Raw genomic sequence first — 18,621 nt, forward strand, 5'->3', positions numbered from 1 at the left:
AAATGTGTGAATAATACACTTCAGGCATCACAGTTTATAGACACTCAGATTAGTACCTGACCAAAAAAAAAAAAATCACAGCTAAGTAATAGCAGCAGCTCATTGCTAGACAAATAGGCTGTTTCAAAAGTGAATGTTTTTGTCTACACCATATAAAAGAATATCAGCCTTTACACAGTTGTAAAGAAATTAATGTTAAAAAACTACCTGAAAAATGCAGTAAGTATTTGTCTTTCTTTGTGACTAAGAGTTTCTAGTGAATAGAAGAAGATAGATAAAACCTGCTAACCTTATTTGTCAGGATTTTTTTTAAATCTTAGACACACCACTGAACTCACAACAGCAACCATACTAATAGTCTAAGGACATTTTCAGTAAATGTTTTCCTGGGAAGGAAATGTCACCAGCAGATGGGAAACCACTTTCCTAGCAGAATGTTGTCTGGGGCCAGTACAGCACTACAGAAGCATCTATCTGTGCCACCAGTGCTCAATCCTATCATATACAGTGTGAAGACTGGTCCAATCCAACAGGGAATGGCCAACTTGTTCTCCTGCAAGAAGGGATTGATCTGAATCACACACTCAGAGGGCAGGGATTATTCTTGAATATATAAACCCTGGTTGTAATATTTCCACAAGGAAAACTTTTTGTTAGGTAATTTGATAAAGAAAAGAGAGATTCAAAGCATTACTACAAGCTTGATTCTGAATGATAAATGTCATAACCTTACATTTTACTGATATACATGTACATACATGTCCATCTTTTCTTCTTTAATCAGATATGTTAATTGAATATAGGAATAGTAAATCTATCCCAATTCTTACAGAATAGCCAGTTAACATTTGTTTTGAGATTTAATGATATTTAAATTAAAATAAGTAAAACATTCATGTTTTACTAAAATTCTTAGGGATGAGTTGTCACCCTAAGGGTAGTGATTCTGGAAATCTCCCTTTGAATTGGTGTACTTTTTGTTTGCCACCAGATATTCATGGTTTTAACATTTTCTTCCTTATGGAAGGACCCCATTTCACTCTGAAAATTGTCCATATTTTAACAATAAATTGTATGACAACCTATCTATGAGGACACTTGGCAATATGTAAACTATGAAGAGCCTCAGCTGCGCAGGCATCATGAATATTTATTCTGTCTTTCTCCTTTCTTCCTTCCTGCTCTCAGCCACCATCAGCTTCAGCATGCTGTGAGGTGTGTCCTGTTCTCTTCCCTGACCCCTTCTTTCAACTCCACCAACACAGGTCCAATTGTTTCTTACTCTTTCTGTCTGTGGTTTAATAAAAATTATCATAAAATAGGGGTGACTATGCTCTCATCTTCTAAACTGCAGAGAGCTGGTTCCTAGGTCTAGTACCAGGTTGTTAGCCTCCCTCACCTCAAGGGCTCAAATTACAATGACAATATTTTCTATTTTGTAGTATTAGCTCATCATCTATACACAGAAATGTTTGAAGTGCTTATTTTGTTTGAAACAGCAATTACAAAAGTTTCATTTATATATTTTCTCAGACAACAGAAATCTGTCTAGCTTCAGTATTTTTAGGATAATAGCTAATATTTTATAATTCATGTATGGAGTTTTGTGCGAGCTCATTTTCAGAGGTGATATAGCATGTTTACAATAGTTCACCACACACTTTATGCATTTATATTTATAATGATTTACTGATTTATGTCAGTGATTTAAGAATATATCCTCTAACAGATATTTATATCAACATATTTGTTGCTGTTAACCATTATTTTAAAATTTTTGCCCCAACCAAGTTTTCACCATGAAACATTTTTTGTTTGAAATTATTTTAATGTTCATTCTATTATAAATGTATGTGACAAAATATACATGTTTAAATATGTGTTTGTAAATTATCTATGCTGTGCTATTTTTTTTAAGAGCCCATGAATTTGAAAAGGAGTAAGTCAGGTATATAGAAGAGTTTGGAGGGATGGAAGAGAAGCGCAGTATGATATAATGATTGTCTCAAAAATAAAAGAAATGGTTTTTAAAAATTAAAAATACTTTGAGCATATAATGTATGTAAACAATAGAAGCACTGAAAATGTATATATTGCATAAAAAGTCAGGCTATTAACTGAGCTCTTACTGATATGAATAGGTTTTGATCCCAGATAAGTTTTAGTTAATACCTGAGACCTAGGTCAGCCTGCATTTTACTTTCTCTTTTTCCTGTAAGCATTAATACTAGAAAGCTTGATGACAGAAACAAGAAAGTGACATCAGTGTTCTTCTCTTACTGCCCAGAGCATTGCTGAGTAGATGCTTCTGGAAAGAAATCACACAGTTTACATGAAATCACGATGGAATTAGCTCAACTGCTTCTCATATGTCTATTTTCCAAAACTCCCAGCTTCTCAAACTTATTCCACTTCAGCTCTTGATATGTAGTTTTCATTTGACTTTTCATGTAGGATCAATATTTATGTTTAATTCTCTCTTTAATTAGTCTCCCAGTTCAATAAATTTTTCCATTCCTATAGGCCAAAATTATATAAAATCTTGCATTTAATTAAATTCTAGCATGTAGTATTGAGAGAGATATATAGAGGCTATAGCTTCAGAGAGCATGTTCATACATTCTAAGAATGTTGAGTTTGTAAAACAAGATCATGTACTTTATCATATGTTCAAAACACTGTGAAGAAAAAATATATTTTGAAAATGTTTTTGTCAACCTCAAAGACAAGTGGTTAGAGAATAGCAAACCTAAGCTTTAAAAAAATATCTCTTTAATTTTTAGTCAAGCAATAATGTTTCTTTTATTAGCTGGCGTATTTATTAAGCAAATGTTCCACTCCACATCCTTGGTATGCACAATTTTATGGCAGAAATATTCATGCTTGACACCATGTTTCATTTATAAAAGTACCCTTTTCTATATAAACTTCAGTCTTCAGTGCACCTTTCTCTGCAAGAGGAGGCGAGTAATTCCTTGGCGGATCTGCTTGGTCTTTACACTGTAAATGATGGGGTTCATCACAGGAGGTGCCAGCAGGTAGATATTGGCCATGAGAACATGGACCAGTGGAGAGGCATGCTTGGCAAAGCGGTGAGTCATAGACACACCAACCATAGGGACATAGAGAACCAGAACAGCCAGCATGTGGGACAGACAGTTGTTGAGAGCCCGGAGTCGTTCAGTCCAAGTGGCTGTGTTCAAGACACTTTTCAGGATAAGTGCATAGGAGAGTACAATAAGCAGAGGGTCCAATACAATAATGAGCAGGACAAGAGCAAATCCATACCAGCTGTTGACTGTGATGTCAGCGCAGACCAGGTGAATCATATCCTGGTGGAGGCAGTAGGAGTGAGAAAGAAGGTGGGAATGGCAGAAGGGCAGGCGCTTGAGCAGGAAAAGGGAGGGAAGAACAGCCAAGACACAGCGGCAAATGATGGCCAACCCTATTCTAGCAATGACCTCACTGGTGAGGATGGAGGCATAGTGGAGTGGGCGGCAGATGGCCACATAGCGGTCAAAGGACATGGCCAATAGAACAGACGATTCCATGAAGGAGAACCCATGGAGGAAGAAGAACTGGGCAAAGCAGGCTTCAAAGCTGATTTCCCGAATGTTGAACCAAAGGAGCTGCATGACAGTAGGGAGAGTGGTAAGAGCGAGACCCAGGTCAGTGAGGGCCAGCATGGAGAGAAAGAGGTACATGGGCTGGTGGAGGGATGGCTCTGTGCGGATGACAGTGAGGATGGTGGTGTTGCCCATGATGGAGATGGTGTAGAGGCAGAAGAAGGGGATGGAGATCCAGAGATGGATATCCTCAAATCCTGGGATGCCCGTGAGGATGAAGTAGAAAGGATCATGAGTGGTGTTAGTTACTTCTGACATACTTAATGGACACAATGTACAGAATCTGCAATTCACATTAAAAACAGCATCAGTATTACCATACTGATTACCATCATTGTTCACTCAATCATTACAGTCTTGAAGTATATATTACAGATTGCCCATGAGAAATGAATACTGAGTTGTTCAGTAGTTAGAAGCTGAACAGTGAAGATTATTCTCCTATAGATTTCTATTCAAGACAAACTCATTATTTTCTACTTACATTTCTTCAGCTATGTATTAAAATGTTTAAAATATGTTTCTTTTGTTATAATTTCTCTGATGACTCTTGTATCTGTGCCTATGTACCTACTCTTACATCTATACTAGCTGAAATTAATATTAGAAATTTAAACAAATAACCAAAATTGAACAAAGGTTTTCTACCTGACCAATATCACAGAAAGGTGATTTGTTTAGCACTCTGTGACATTTACTCAGATGAAATAGTGTTTAAATTGGAAAGTACCATGATTATTTTCAGGTATCTTGCTTCTGTAATTCTGTGGACTATAATGACAATTATCCTCTTACAGAGCCCAAGAATAGGACAGAGTTCTGGGGGGCACATAGCATAGGTTTTGTTTGATATACCGAGTTTAATATCTGTAGGGTTAGTCCATAAGAAGTGGCTCATAGATAAATAGTAGGTCCAATGAGACAGGGAGAAGTCATGGGAATTTCTAATCATTTGCAAGTGGCCGAGAATCTAGGAGCTAATACATTAATGCAGACCAGAACTTCAGGTAAGGAAAAAAAAGGGGGTGGGGAATAGAAAGGAAAAAAACGCTTAGAAGGGTTAAAATCAATTTGTAAGGAAATCTAAAATTTATTAATTAGATGAAATGGAGGAGGAAGCAAAGGGCATTATATGGAAAGAAATTCTCAGATATTTTAGTAAAAGAAACATTTATAAAGGTAGGTTGCATTAGATGAATAATAGGAAGTGAATCGAAGATGAAGTGGTCTGAGGAAAATATTAATGAACAACTTTGGAGAGTTTTGATATATTAAGTAATCTGAAAGGGTTTTATACTGCCCTCTAGAGGATGAATACAGGTCTTTTGTTAAGGGAAGTATTTCATTTAATTTTATCATTCTTCAAGCTTTCCTGCATGTTATGTTATATAACATATCATCTATAACATATGGAGTACAGATTTATAATAAAAACTTGTAGGAATAGGCGACAGAAAAAGATTCATACAATTTCATAGCAGTCATCTGGATGATTTCTTTCCAGACACGCCTGGCAAAGGTCTCTAACAATGGCACATTTTCTTTCATTCCTTTTTGCACTAGAAGGATGGTGAAAGATAACTCCAAGGGTCCATCCTAAGGAATGTCACTTGAAAATGCATTGAAAGTGAAACAAATGTATAGTTTAAGTTTATAATAGAAAATAACTAAAAAATGTTCTAGGTTAGCAACAGTCTAACTGGTCCACCTTCTCACAAATGAAACAAAAATAAATGGTAAGATCCCAGTTCCACTTACATGAAAATGAAAGAATTCCCACTACAACAGTGAATTTCTCATCAGTTGTCCCAGTGGCATGAGGAGATAGCACTGTAGAGGGATGTGAACTCCTGATGTGAGTGCTAGGACTAAAGTCTGGCCCTCTGCAAGAGTAGGTCCTCTTAACCCCAAGTCATGCAGACAGTCTTTATACTCTTTTTTGTTATTATTGATGTTCTGTGTGTCTGTGTGTGCATGTGTGTGTGTATGGTCTTATTCTTTAAATATAATCAATGAATGGGTCTAAGTTTTTTGGAATATTCTATGAATTAAAACTATGGAACCTCCCCTAATATTTAATTATTTCTTGTAATTGTGGCGTATTATCATGTCATGATTCCTAAGAGACCCATAAATGCCAAGTTTGCAGCTCTGAGAAAACTCACTTAAGAATTTGAATAGCATCAGTCATAGCAGCAGCAACACCACCATCAACATAAAACTGAGGGAAATTGGATTGGTCTAGAGAGAGAATGGCATCATTCAGGCCCTCAAAGTGACACCGAAGCAAGATACCAATAGGGTGGTACATGACTCTGCCAAGGAATTTACAAACCACTGGTGGAGTGATCTCTTCAACAAGAGTGCAGCCAGCTTGGTAGTGGACTCAGGGAAGGACTGAGTGAAGATAAGGCACCTTTCCAAGGAGACTACCGAGCTCAATCACCGCAAGCCCAGCTTGCTGTATCAGAAGATTAGGAAGACAGCCACACTATCCTCAGGTGAAGAGAAGCCTGACATAGACTTTGGGAGCTGCAGTGATGTTGATAACCATGAACCCAGGCTCCCAAAGATTCTGACTGGTGAGCTGTTACTCAAAGCTTGTAAGGAGCAGCATACAAGGCTGCCTGGATTGGAATCACCATGAAGGCCAAGCTTGCTTGCCTGGAGGCCCAAGAAGAGGCATTCCTGGCTTGGTTCAAAGATCCAACAAAGAAAGAGAACTTCAGACCAATTTCCCTTATGAATATCAATGCAAAACTACTCAATAAAATCCTCCCAAACCGAATCCAAGAACACATCAAAACAATCATTGATCATGACCAAGTAGGCTTCATCCCAGGAATGTAGGGATGGTTTAATATACGGAAATCTATCAACGTAATCTACTATACAAACAAACTCAAAGACAAAAATCACATGATCATCTTGTTAGAGGCTAAGAAAGCATTTGACAAAACCCAACACCCCTTATTGATAAAAGTCATGGAAAGATCAGGAATTCAAGGCCCATAATAAAAGCAATATACAGCAAACCAGTAGCCAACATCAAAGTTAATGAAAAGAAGCTGGAATCAATCCCACTAAAATCAGAGACTAAACAAGGGTGCCCACTTTTTCCCTACCTATTCAATATAGTACTTGAAGTCCTAGCCAGACCAATTTGACAACAAAAGGAGATCAAGGAGATACAAATTGGAAAGGAAGAAGTCAAAATATCACTTTTTGCAGATGATATGATAATATATATATAGGTGACCCTAAAAATTCCACCAGAGAACTCCTAAACCTGATAAACAGGTTCAGCGCAGTAGCTGGATATAAAATTAAATAAAACAAATCAGTGGCCTTTCTCTACACAAAGGATAAACAGAAAGAGAAAGAAATTAGGGAAACAACACCCTTCTCAATAGTCACAAATAATATAAAATACCTTGGTGTGACTCTAACTAAGGAAGTGAAAGATCTGTATGACAAGAACTTCAAGTCTCTGAAGAAAGAAATTGAAGAAGATCTCAGAAGATGGAAAGATCTCCCATGCTCATGGATTGGCAGGATTAATATAGTAAAAATGGCTATCCTGCTGAAAGCAATCTACAGATTCAATTCATTCTCCAACAAAATTCCAACTCAATTCTTCACTGAGTTAGAAAGAGCAATTTGCAAATTTATCTGGAATAACAAAAAGCTAGGATAGCAAAAACTCTTCTCAATGATAAAGAACCTCTGGGGGAATCACCATGCCTGACCTCAAGCTGTACTACAGAGCAATTGTGATAAAAACTGCATGGTACTGGTAGAGTGACAGACAGGTAGATCAATGAAATAGAATTGACGACCCAGAAATGAACCCACACACCTATGGTCACTTGATCTTTGACAAGGGAGCTAAAACTATTCAGTGGAAAAAAGACAGCATTTTCAACAAATGGTGCTGGCATAACTGGTGGGTATCATGTAGAAGAATGTGAATTGATCCATTCGTATCTCCTTGTACAAAGCTCAAGTCTAAGTGGATCAGAGAACTCCACATAAAACCAGAGACACTGAAATTTATAGAAGAGAAAGTGGGGAAAACACTTAAAGATATGGGCACAGGGAAAAATTCCTAAACAGAACACAATGGCCTGTGCTGTAAGGTCAAGAATCAACAAATGAGACCTCGCAAATTTTCAAAGCTTCTGTAAGGCAAAAGGTACTGTCAATAAAACAAAAATACAACCAACAGATTGGGAAAGGATTTTTACCAATCCTAAATCTGATAGGGGACTAATACCCAATATATACAAAGAGCTCAAGAAGATGGACTCCAGAAATTCAAATAACCCCATTAAAAATGGTGTACAGAAATAAATAAAGTTACTACTGGAAAGTCTAGCTAAGGCAAGATAGAAAGTCATAATTGAGAACTAGAGAGATGGTTCAGTGGTTAAGAACACTTGCTGCTCTTCCAAAAAACCAGGGTTAAGTTCTAAGCACCCACACAGGGCAGCTCATAATCACCTGCAACTCCAGATCCAGGATGTCTGAAGCCCTTTTCTTGTTTCCTTTGGCACCCAAACACATGTGGCACACATACTCACACACATAAAAAAAAAAGTGTACACAAGGGGAATGACAGGGCCAAGAAGTGGGAGTGGGTGGGTGGGGGAGTGGGTGAGGGGAGGCGTGTGGGGGACTTTTGGGATAGCATTGGAAATGTAAATGAAATAAATACCCAATAAAAATGGTGTACAGAGCTAATCAAAGAATTTTCACCTGAGGAATACCGAATGGCTGAGAAGCACTTGAAAAAAATGTTCAACATCCTTAATCATCATGGAAATGCAAATCAAAACAACCCTGAGATTCCACCTCACAGCAGATAGAATGGCTAGGATAAAAATTTCAGGTGACAGCAGATGCTCTCGAGGATGTGGAGCAAGAGGAACACTCCTCCATTGCTGGTGGGATTGCAAGCTAGTACAACCACTCTGGAAATCAGTCTGGAGGTTCTTCAGTAAACTGGACTGAACTACTAATACTACCGCTAGATTCAGCAATACCTTTAGGCATATACCCAGAAGATGTTTCAACTGGTAATAAGGACACATGCTCCACTATGTTCATAGCAGCCTTATTTATAATAGCCAGAAGCTGGAAAGAACCCAGATGTCCCTCAACAGAGGAATGGATACAGAAGATATGGTACATTTACACAATGGACTACTACTTAGCTATTAAAAACAATGAATTTATGAAATTCTTGGGCAAATGGATGTATTTGGTGAATATCATCCTGAGTGAGGTAATCTAATCACAAAAGAACTCACTTGATATGCACTCACTGATAAATGGATATTAGCCCAGAAACCTAGAATACCCAAGATACAACATTCAAAACATAAGAAAACCAAGAAGGAAGACCAACACATAGATACTTCATTCCTCCCTATGATAGGGAATAAAATATTCATGGAAGGAGTTGCAGGTTCAAAGGATCAAAGGACATGGGCACCTCTTAACCATTTATTGACAGGAAGCTCTCCCAGAACAAGAAAATGATGAGGAAGCAGAAAGAGGAGGAAGAGGCTGCAGCAACTGAAAAGAGTCTAGGTGGGGAGCTCCTGGAACATACTGACAAGAGCTTCAGGGAAAGCAGGAAGAAGAAAAAGTGGCAGAAAGATGAGAGAAAGGGAACAACTATAGGAAGTGAGGTGTAAGAGGCTACAAGAGGGAGTGGTCCCAGAGAACAGAGCACAAAGCAATCTTATCAGTTTTCCAGGAAAAAGAAGAAAAGCAGGATGCAGCACCATGAAGAAGAGAGGAAGATGGTAGTATGTGATGAAGGAGGCAGAGATGTGATAGGTGGGCCAAAGGCAGTCAACAGTGGAGCAGATTCAGAACCCTGGAGAAGCAGCAAGAAGTGACAGATGTGTGGGAAGGACTTGGATACCCAAGTGGAAGAAGGGAAGCATGACCTAACAAAAAGAGAGAGAAAGTTCAGAAGAATAGACACAAAGAAAAGACAACAATGCTCTGAGGAGGTCTTGGATGTAAGCAGTAAAGATGATGGCAGGGCATGGGAAGCAGAGAATGCAGTTGAAAGAAGTCAGTCATACCCAAAGGAGAGAGACAAAAAGAAGCAGAGGAGGAACTGAGGGTCTAACACTGATCTCAACTGACTCTTTTTCAGGGGTAGCCTGGTTTGGGGCAGGGTTTCTGCACATTCTTCTGCAAGCAGCTCTGGAGCATCAATCTGCTAACTGGAGGCAAAACATTCTATGCTAGGTGAGGGGGTGGATATGGTTCCCTGCAAAACTTCCTGTCCAAAAAGTATAAATCTGAAGCCTTGCAGCTCACCACCAGCTAAGGGATGGTGGGAAGAGGAATCAGGATGGAGGGATATTTAAAGGACTGTCTCTTCTTAAAGGACTGTCTCTTCTAAAAGTCTGAAAATGTAGACTTATATGTCAAAAAAAAGACAAGCCACCGTAGCTAAGGTTTGTGAAGCTCTCTGAGTACTTAGTATTAGTAATCCACATCAATAGATTCACTATTAATATTTAACAACTTAGAAAATATTCTAAGAAAAGCACGCTAATTACAGATGTGATCAGTTGCTTGTGAAAATGTAGAGGAAAGAAATCTGAGATAAATCATGATGGTTCCTCTATCTCCTAGCACTTTGCAAGGATAAGATTGTTCACCCAACCAGGAAATTAGTCCAGCACAGTGGCTCCTTGAGGCTGTCTAGCCTGATTTCAGTAGAACATTTCATTAACTCACTCTATTCTGTGCTGACCCAGGCTATCTATCTATCTATCTATCTATCTATCTATCTATCTATCTATCTATCTATCTATCTATCTATCATCTATCTATCATCTATCTATTTATCATCTATCTATCTATCTATCTATCTATCTATCTATCTATCTATCTATCTACTTCTACCTACCTATTTATCTATTTGAGACAGATATTCTCTGTGGAGATCTGACTGTTTTGAAAGTGAGTTTGTAGACCAGGCTGGGATTGAACTCTGCCTCTGGAGCACTAGGATTAAAGGTATGCACCTGGCTCCCAGACACTCTTGAATAGAGTTTAGTATAGACTCTTTCCTTTTTTTCGACGCTAGGAACATACTTTCTTTTAAAATGTATATGGTATTTTCCATCTGTTCTTATTTCTGCTTGCTTTGATTGGTCAGTGCAAGTAGACACAGAGAAATATATTTTATTTTGAAAGATTTATGTTTATAAGATGATAGAGCTCAATGAAAAGCACTGAGTGACAAGCTCCATGGAGAAGACCATAGAATGCTAAGAGATCAGGCTTATTGTTTGATTTCCAAACCCTTTATGAACAATAGGGAGGTAACTCTCTGAGGTGACAGTGTATCCAACAACATGGTATACATTAATTTCCTGAGTAATTTCTTTTGAAAACCTTCTATATAGCCTCATAAGTAGAATGTTTGATGATGCTGTAAATACAACCTGTATAATTGGTGTGGGAAGCCAATAATCACCGGGGCAAGAAGAGAATAGGAGAGAACCATGAAATTCACAGAGAATTGACTGCAACACACAGACCTAGAATGTTATAATTTTAATTCAGTTAACTACTGTTTATCATTTTCAATAAGAAAGAGTGTTTACTATGAAAAATAATTTTCTTTGAAAAGCCAGCAAGTTGTTTTGTTTAATTAGCCAAAATAAAGTATACTGAGTGTTTTTGCTAAGGAGCTGGTCAGTCCAGTGATAAAGTGTCACATATATACACTACTGTGAATTTGAGTTGTTTTTTTTTAAAGTTAGTATAAAATAATAGGTTTATTATGATACATTCATATATATCTGTACAACATAAATTGCTCATGTTCACTTCATATATAACTCTTCTTTCTGTCATCTCTTTCTTGGTCTCTTTCTAATATATACATATATATTCTCCATGGTGGAGAGATTGTGATTGTCTTTTGGTCTTTTCTCACCACCATTTCTCTGTTGTGCTCTTCCCTTCATGCTGCTCGCTTCACTTCATGTCCCTCTCAACTTTTATAACATACTTACACACACACACACACACACACACACACACACACACACACACACATCAAGGTTCTGAATATGGTAGAAAGTATGGTATGGAAAGCCAGGAAATCTTGAGGAAAGTAGTCTACCAGGTTCTCTGTAGTTTGAGTAACAATTTAAAAGGCTAGAGAAAGGAATAAGGTGGAACACCAGCATATTCTATGAATATAAATCCTCTGTAGCCCTGTAAAGGTGGGCCTGATTGTAGGTATGGTGGGAACTGAGACAGAAAGGGAGTGAAACCAATGCCCTGGAGGGAGAACGGAGCTTTCACAAGGCCTTAAGCCAAGGAGAGACACCATTAACACAGGTGTTAACAGAGGGGCTGTGGGCAAGGGAACTGCTGGAAACATGATGAAATTAGTGGACAACACACTTGTTGAAGGTGAGAATTTATTTGTGTGTGTACAAATTTGTGTGTGTGAATACAGGTATGCAAGTGAGTACATGTATTTGAGCATGAGTATCCATGCATGTGTGATACCTCAGGGTAGACCTAAAGCCAGCGGATATATATTAAGAAGAAACAAAGACAGATGGAAGCATAGAAGGAAGGGAGCGGAGGAGGAGGGCGGGGGGGAGAACCATGCTTAGTATTAGTAAAATCTGGCAATGCTCTTCCTCTGCTGCACATAATACACATAGTAGTCTATTGAGTAATTCTGCAGATGGGTCAATTTCTTAGCTAATCCTTCCAGGAGAGACAATGATGCCTGCATTCTTGTGGGATCCTTTACTTAGCTCTTCATGCCCTTTTTAGCCCTACTTCCTCTCTACACTGTCCTTCTGTGCTCAGCTCTGTATTGAGTAACTGGAAAATATTCTCAGAACTGTTTCTTTATCATCAGCTTGGCCTTAACTGACAAACTCTCATTTATGGGGCACTGTAATGTCCAGTTCATGAAAGATGCTTGCTAATTTCTGTTCATTCATTTCATCTATTGTCTTTGTTTTCCTAGAAGCCATCTTTTCCAGAGACATTTGATAAGCCTTTTGTAGAATGGAAAAGATGATCACAATAGGGGACATCATAGGGGATCAACAGTAATATCATGCAATGAAAGCCACATTTTTGATGCCAAGATTATAATGACACAGACCAGCACACAAAGTTTCCATGAAGCATGGAATTAGAGGCACCTGGGCCACTCTTAGCATCAATGATATTGTGTGATAAATCTCTACAGAAATTGTTTCATGCCTCCTACCTGTCACATTTCCCTCCAGTCTCACCTCCCCATGGCACACCTCTGAAATGGGTCTGCTTAATTTTCCCCTTGTTTCTATGGAATATCCTCTCAGTCTCTAAATTTTCCTCCTTTTATTGCTATCCATCTTATTGATATCCATTTCGGGAGCAATCCAGTCTCATTGAGTACTCACTGTGTTCTCTCAGTGGTCTTTAGTATCTGTTCTCTGGCCCATGTCTACATATGGTTTTTATGTCACTGATGATCTCAGACTGAAATATAGGAGACCAGTGGGAGATGTCTCCAGGATCTTACAGGGATATGCAGATTGTGCTCTGAGACCTCAGTCCTCAAGGGAGAGAATCAGAAAGCCTCTCTTGTTCAGGAGATGTTTTTGTACTGCACTGTGAAGTTGGAAACCTGAACATCTACACCTGAGTGCTCAAGGTTTGGTTATCATGGGAAAACATACTCTCTGGAAAAAAATAGCTCAAAGTTCTATAAGGATGGGTTACCATAGAGTTCAAGGGTAGAGGTTAAATCTAGGCATTTCAGCGACAGGTTGTGTTCATTCCTTAGGAGAAATTCTACTGTTTTGAACCTCTGATTTATTTTCAATTTATTGAAAAAAAGCTTGTATCATTCAAGTTTAAATTTGAAGTGCACAAATTATTTATGTGAATTTCTGTTCTGTATGCTTATAAGTGCAAGTTTAGAGCAGAGAAAAATGGCTTGAGATTATTATAAAGACGTGAAGATGATAATTAAAATAGTTTGTCTTCCCTTCCAGTTGGTGCCAGCATGGGGCGACTTTGGACCTGAACTTGGTGGATAGTCCCAAGGTACCCAGAGGACTTTCCACCCCACAGGTGCACTAGCACACCCAGGATCTTAGGGTCATTGGTGAGTGGAACACAACATCTTTTCAACAGATCCAGGAGTGCCTGGGGACAGCTGGAGCATGAACACAGGAACCCCGTCTGACTAGTGGCTCAGGTTTCTTCCTGTAGGCATTGGTCTACCTTGGTTTCCAAACATTGGACAGTCTCAAGATCCCCAGAAGAGGTACCACTTTCAGGCACTCTAACATGACCAGAATCTTAGGATCCCGGGATCCCAGCATTCCAGGAGCTTGGTCACATCAGGATCTCAGGGTCTCAGAGGAAGCTTGACTGCCAAGAACTCTGACACACCCAGAATCTCAGCATCACAGGTTCCCAGAATCACAGGATCAAAAAGAAAGCTGGACTCTGAGAAGTTCTGACTCACCAGGGATTCAGGAAGAACAGACTCTGATCACATATATTGAGGACAGGGAGCACTTGAGGTAATCATAAGGCAGGAGGCAAGCATAAGAACAGAAGCAACTGAAACCAAGGTTACTTGGTATCATCAAAACTCTCTGACCATAGCAAGATAGATACACCATCACTCCAGAAAAGTAAGATATGGATCTAAAGTCACATCTCATGATGATGATGGAGGACTATAAGAAGGACATAAATAACTCCCTTAAAGAAATACAGGAGAACACATCCAAACAGCTGAAAGAATTGTACAAAAACATCCAGGATCTTAAAATGGAAGTAAAAACAATAAAGAAATCACAAAGGGAGATAAATCTGGAAATAGAAAACCTAGGAAAGAAGTCAGGAGCCATAGATGCAAGCATAACAAACAGAATAAAGAGATAGAAGAGAGAATCTCAGGAACAGAAGATACCACAGAAAACATTGACACAACAATCAAAGAAAATGCAAAATGCAAAAAGATCCTAACTCAAAACATCCAGGAAATCCAGGACAAAATGAGAACACCAAGCCTACGGATAATAGGTATAGAAGGGAAGGAAGATTCCCAACTTAAAGGACCAGTAAATATCTTCAACAAAATTATAGAGGAAAACTTCCCCAACCTAACAAAAGAGATGCCCATGAACTTACAGGAAGCCTACAGAACTCCAAATAGTTTGGACCAGAAAAGAAATTCCTCCTGTCACATAATAATCAAAACACCAAATGCACAAAACAAAGAAGGAATATTAAAAGCAGTAAGGAAAAATTGTCAAGTAACATTTAAAGGCAGACTTATCACAGTTACACCTGACTTTTCCCCAGAGACTATGAAAGGCAGAAGATCCTGGGCAGTTGTCATACATACCTTAAGAGAGCACAAATGCCAGCCCAGGCGACTATACCTAGCAAAACTTTCAATTACCATAGATAGAAAAGCCAAGGTATTTCATGACAAAATCAAATTTATACAACATCTTTCCACAAATCCAGCCCTTCAAAGGATAATGAAGGGAAAACTCCAACACAAGGAAGGAAACTATGCTCTAGAAAAAGCAAGAAAGTAATCTTTCAACAAACCTAAAAAGAAGATAGACGCATGAACAAAACTCCAACTCTAACAACAAAAACAAAAGGAAGCAACAATGACATTTCCTTAATATCTCTTAATTTTCCAATCAAATGGTCTCAAGAATCAAGCTTTAGTAGCCATTCTAATATTCAATAAAATCAACTTTCAACCTAAACGTATCAAAAATTTAAGGAGGCCTAGCAAACACAGAAGTGGATGCTCACAGTCAACTATTGGATGGATCACAGGGTCCCCAATGGAGGAGCTAGAGAAAGTACCCAAGGAGCTAAAGGGGTCTGCAACCCTATAGGTGGAACAGCAATATGAACTAACCAGTACCCCTAGAGCTCATGTCTCTAGCTGCGTATGTATCAAAAGATGGCCTAGTCGGCCATCACTGGAAAGAGAGGCCCATTGGTTTTGCAAACTTTAGATGCTTTAGTACAGGGGAGCGCCAGGGCCAAGAAGTGGGAGTGGGTGGATAGGAGAGTGGGGGGGGGTATTGGGGACTTTTGGGATAGCATTGGAACTGTAAATGAGGAAAATACCTAATAAAAAGATTAGAAAAAAAAAAAAAAAAGAAGATGGCCTAGTCGGCAATCAGTGGAAAGAGAGGCCCATTGGTCATGCAAACTTTATATGCCTCAGTACAGGGCAACGCCAGGGCCAAGAAGTGGGAGTGGATGGGTAGGGGAGTGAGGGGGAGGGTATGGGGACTTTTGGGATAACACTGGAAATGTAAATGAAGAAAATACCTAATTAAAAAATAAAAAATAAAAACAAACAAACAAACAAAAATTTAAGATGGGACACTTCATATTCATCGATGTTAAAATTTACAAAGATGAAGTCTCAATTCTGAACATATATGTTCTAAATGCAGGGACATCCACATTCATTAAAAAAAAAAACTTTAGTAAAGCTCAAAGTACACATTGCACCACACACAATAATAATGGGAGACTTCAACACCCCCCTCTCATCAATGGACAGATCCTGCAATCAGAAACTAAGCAGAGACACATTGAAACTAACAGAAGTTATGAAACAAATTTGAAGAGAGGTGATTTAACATAGAATATTTTATCCTAATGTTGAAGCATTCTCTTTAACCTATATACTCATATTCTATTCCCATGTTAGTCTGGTGTATGGATCCACATGCTCTCTTTTAATATTATCTTATTATAAGTGCCTTTTAATATTGAATTCTGACAGCTAAGCCTTCACCAGTGTTCCAACGTCTTAGAAAGTCCTTGAGCAGACCATGGGCTTAGAATTCAGTAAGAATGTTGCCTATTCAGTGACATTCACAATTGCCTCTGGCATTACACTATCACTTTGAATAAAAGCTAGGTCACTGCCCTACACAGGAATTTACCATCATCTAGGAAGAAGGAAGTTTTAGACCTAAGGAGAAATAAGAATAGATACTTAGAACTAAAGATAGCTGAGTTACACCCATACACACATATTTACAATGGCCTAGGGGGAAGGTGGACTATACAATAGACTAAAATAGGAACTATGGCAAGGGCATGAAGCCCTTGACCCTGGCTTCTAAGATTAAGTGAATCTTAGGTGGAGCTCTTTTTGATCCCAGTTGTTAACAATGAATTCTATCCCAGGTGGTTCCTGTTAGACCTTCTGTGTTTGCATTCCTCTGTTTTATGTAAGAATCCAGTAACTCTTTATACCTTGAGGGTGTGTCACCCAACTTCCTTATTTTCTTCTGTATAAAAAGTTTGATGCTCGATTGACAAATTACATTCAGATTCTACACAACCTCTCCTGTATGCATCTGTCTGTCATTCCATCCGACACTTTGCCCACCTGCCCCAGAGACCTGTTCCACGCAGACAAAGGGTGGGTCTGCAGCACAAAAGGATATACCATCTCAGCACCTCATGGTACCTTCTCCAAAATTGACCATATAATCAGTCACAAAATAGGCCACAAGAGATACAAAAATATTGAAATTGTCCCATGCATCCTATCAGATCACCACGGACTAAGGCTGATCTTCAATAACAACATAAATAATAGAAAGCCAATTCACATAGAAGCTGAACAACACTCTACTCAATGATACATTGGTCAATGAAGAAATAAAGAAAGAAATTAAAAACTTTTTAGAGTTTAATGAAAATGAAGCCACAACATATCCAAACTTATGGGACACAATGAAAGCATTTCTAAGTGGAAAAGTCATTGCTCTGAGTGCCTCTAAAAAGAATCAGGAGAAAGCATACATGAGCAGCTTGACAACACACCTTAAAGCTCTAGAACAAAAGGAAGCAAATCCACCCAAGAGGGGTAGGCAGCAGGAAATAATCAAACTCAGGGCTGAAATCAACCAAATATAAACAAAAGGAATTATACAAAGAATCAACCAAACCAGGAGCTGGTTCTTTGAGAAAATCAACAGGATAGATAAACCCTTAGTCAGATTAACTAGAGGGCACAGTGACAGTATCCTAATTAACAAAATCTGATGATTTTTGGATTTTCTCATATTCTGTTCTTATGTCTCCCTTTTCATTTCAGAGAAAGTTATCCACTCAATTTTTTCTGAATGATAATTAAACTTTCTGATAAAATTAAAAAAAAATGCAGTAAAGAGCTAAACAAAGATTTCTCAACTGAGGAATACTAAATGGCTTAGAAGCATCAAAAAAATCTTCAACATCCTAAAATCATCAGGGAAATGCAAATCAAAACAACCCTGAGATTCTACCTCATACCAGTCAGAATGGCTAAGATCAAAAACTCAGGTGACAGCAGATGCTGGCGAGGATGTAGAAAAAGAGGAACACTCCTCCATTGCTGGTGGGATTGCAAGCTTGTACAACCACTCTGGAAATCTTTTTGGTGGTTCCTCAGAAAATTGAACATAGTTATACCAGAAGATAAAACAATACCTCTCCTGGGTATATACTAAGAAGATGCTCCAAATTGTAATAAAGACACATGCTCCACTATGTTCATAGCAGCCTTATTTATAATAGCCAGAAACTGGAAAGAACCCATATGTCCCTCAACAGAGGATTGGATTCAGAAAATGTGGTACATTTATACAATGGAGTACTACGCAACTATTAAAACAATGATTTTATGAAATTTTTAGACAAGTGGATAGATCTGGAGGATATCATCCTGAGTGAGGTAACCAAGTCACAAAATGTGGAATGCTTTTCTTTGATTCCCTAAAAATATTCCCTCTCATTTTCTTGGAAATGACCTATCTTTCTTGCTCTGATTCTCTATGGAAAGGCCTTGTCTGTGGGTTTGTCAGCTTGATTTACCCCTACAACGTTAAATCTCTGTCTTCTACTGAATTCCTATGCCAGACAGTGGTTGTGA

The 18,621-nt window shown here is 38.4% G+C and overlaps 1 protein-coding gene and 1 pseudogene across 1 annotated transcript; one reads left to right on the forward strand and one right to left on the reverse strand.

The window, feature by feature from the left end:
- Window positions 1–2,936: 2,936 nt before the first annotated feature.
- LOC110299017 (olfactory receptor 51Q1) lies at window positions 2,937–3,884 on the reverse strand. The gene has a single exon (XM_021168588.2). It carries the CDS (start codon window positions 3,882–3,884, stop codon window positions 2,937–2,939), a length of 948 nt encoding a protein of 315 aa, XP_021024247.2.
- An 843-nt stretch (window positions 3,885–4,727) lies between these two features.
- Window positions 4,728–9,790, forward strand: LOC110298011 (G patch domain-containing protein 4 pseudogene; annotated as a pseudogene).
- The last annotated feature ends 8,831 nt before the right edge of the window (window positions 9,791–18,621 follow it).

Source organism: Mus caroli, unplaced genomic scaffold, assembly GCF_978045245.1.
Source record: "Mus caroli unplaced genomic scaffold, Mus_caroli_1 scaffold_8, whole genome shotgun sequence".
Classification (NCBI taxonomy): Eukaryota; Metazoa; Chordata; class Mammalia; order Rodentia; family Muridae; genus Mus; species Mus caroli.

What these genes read in the sequence shown, in the direction of transcription:
- LOC110299017 (XM_021168588.2), bottom strand. Translation starts at nt 3,884, where the DNA reads ATGTCAGAAGTAACTAACACCACTCATGATCCTTTCTACTTCATCCTC.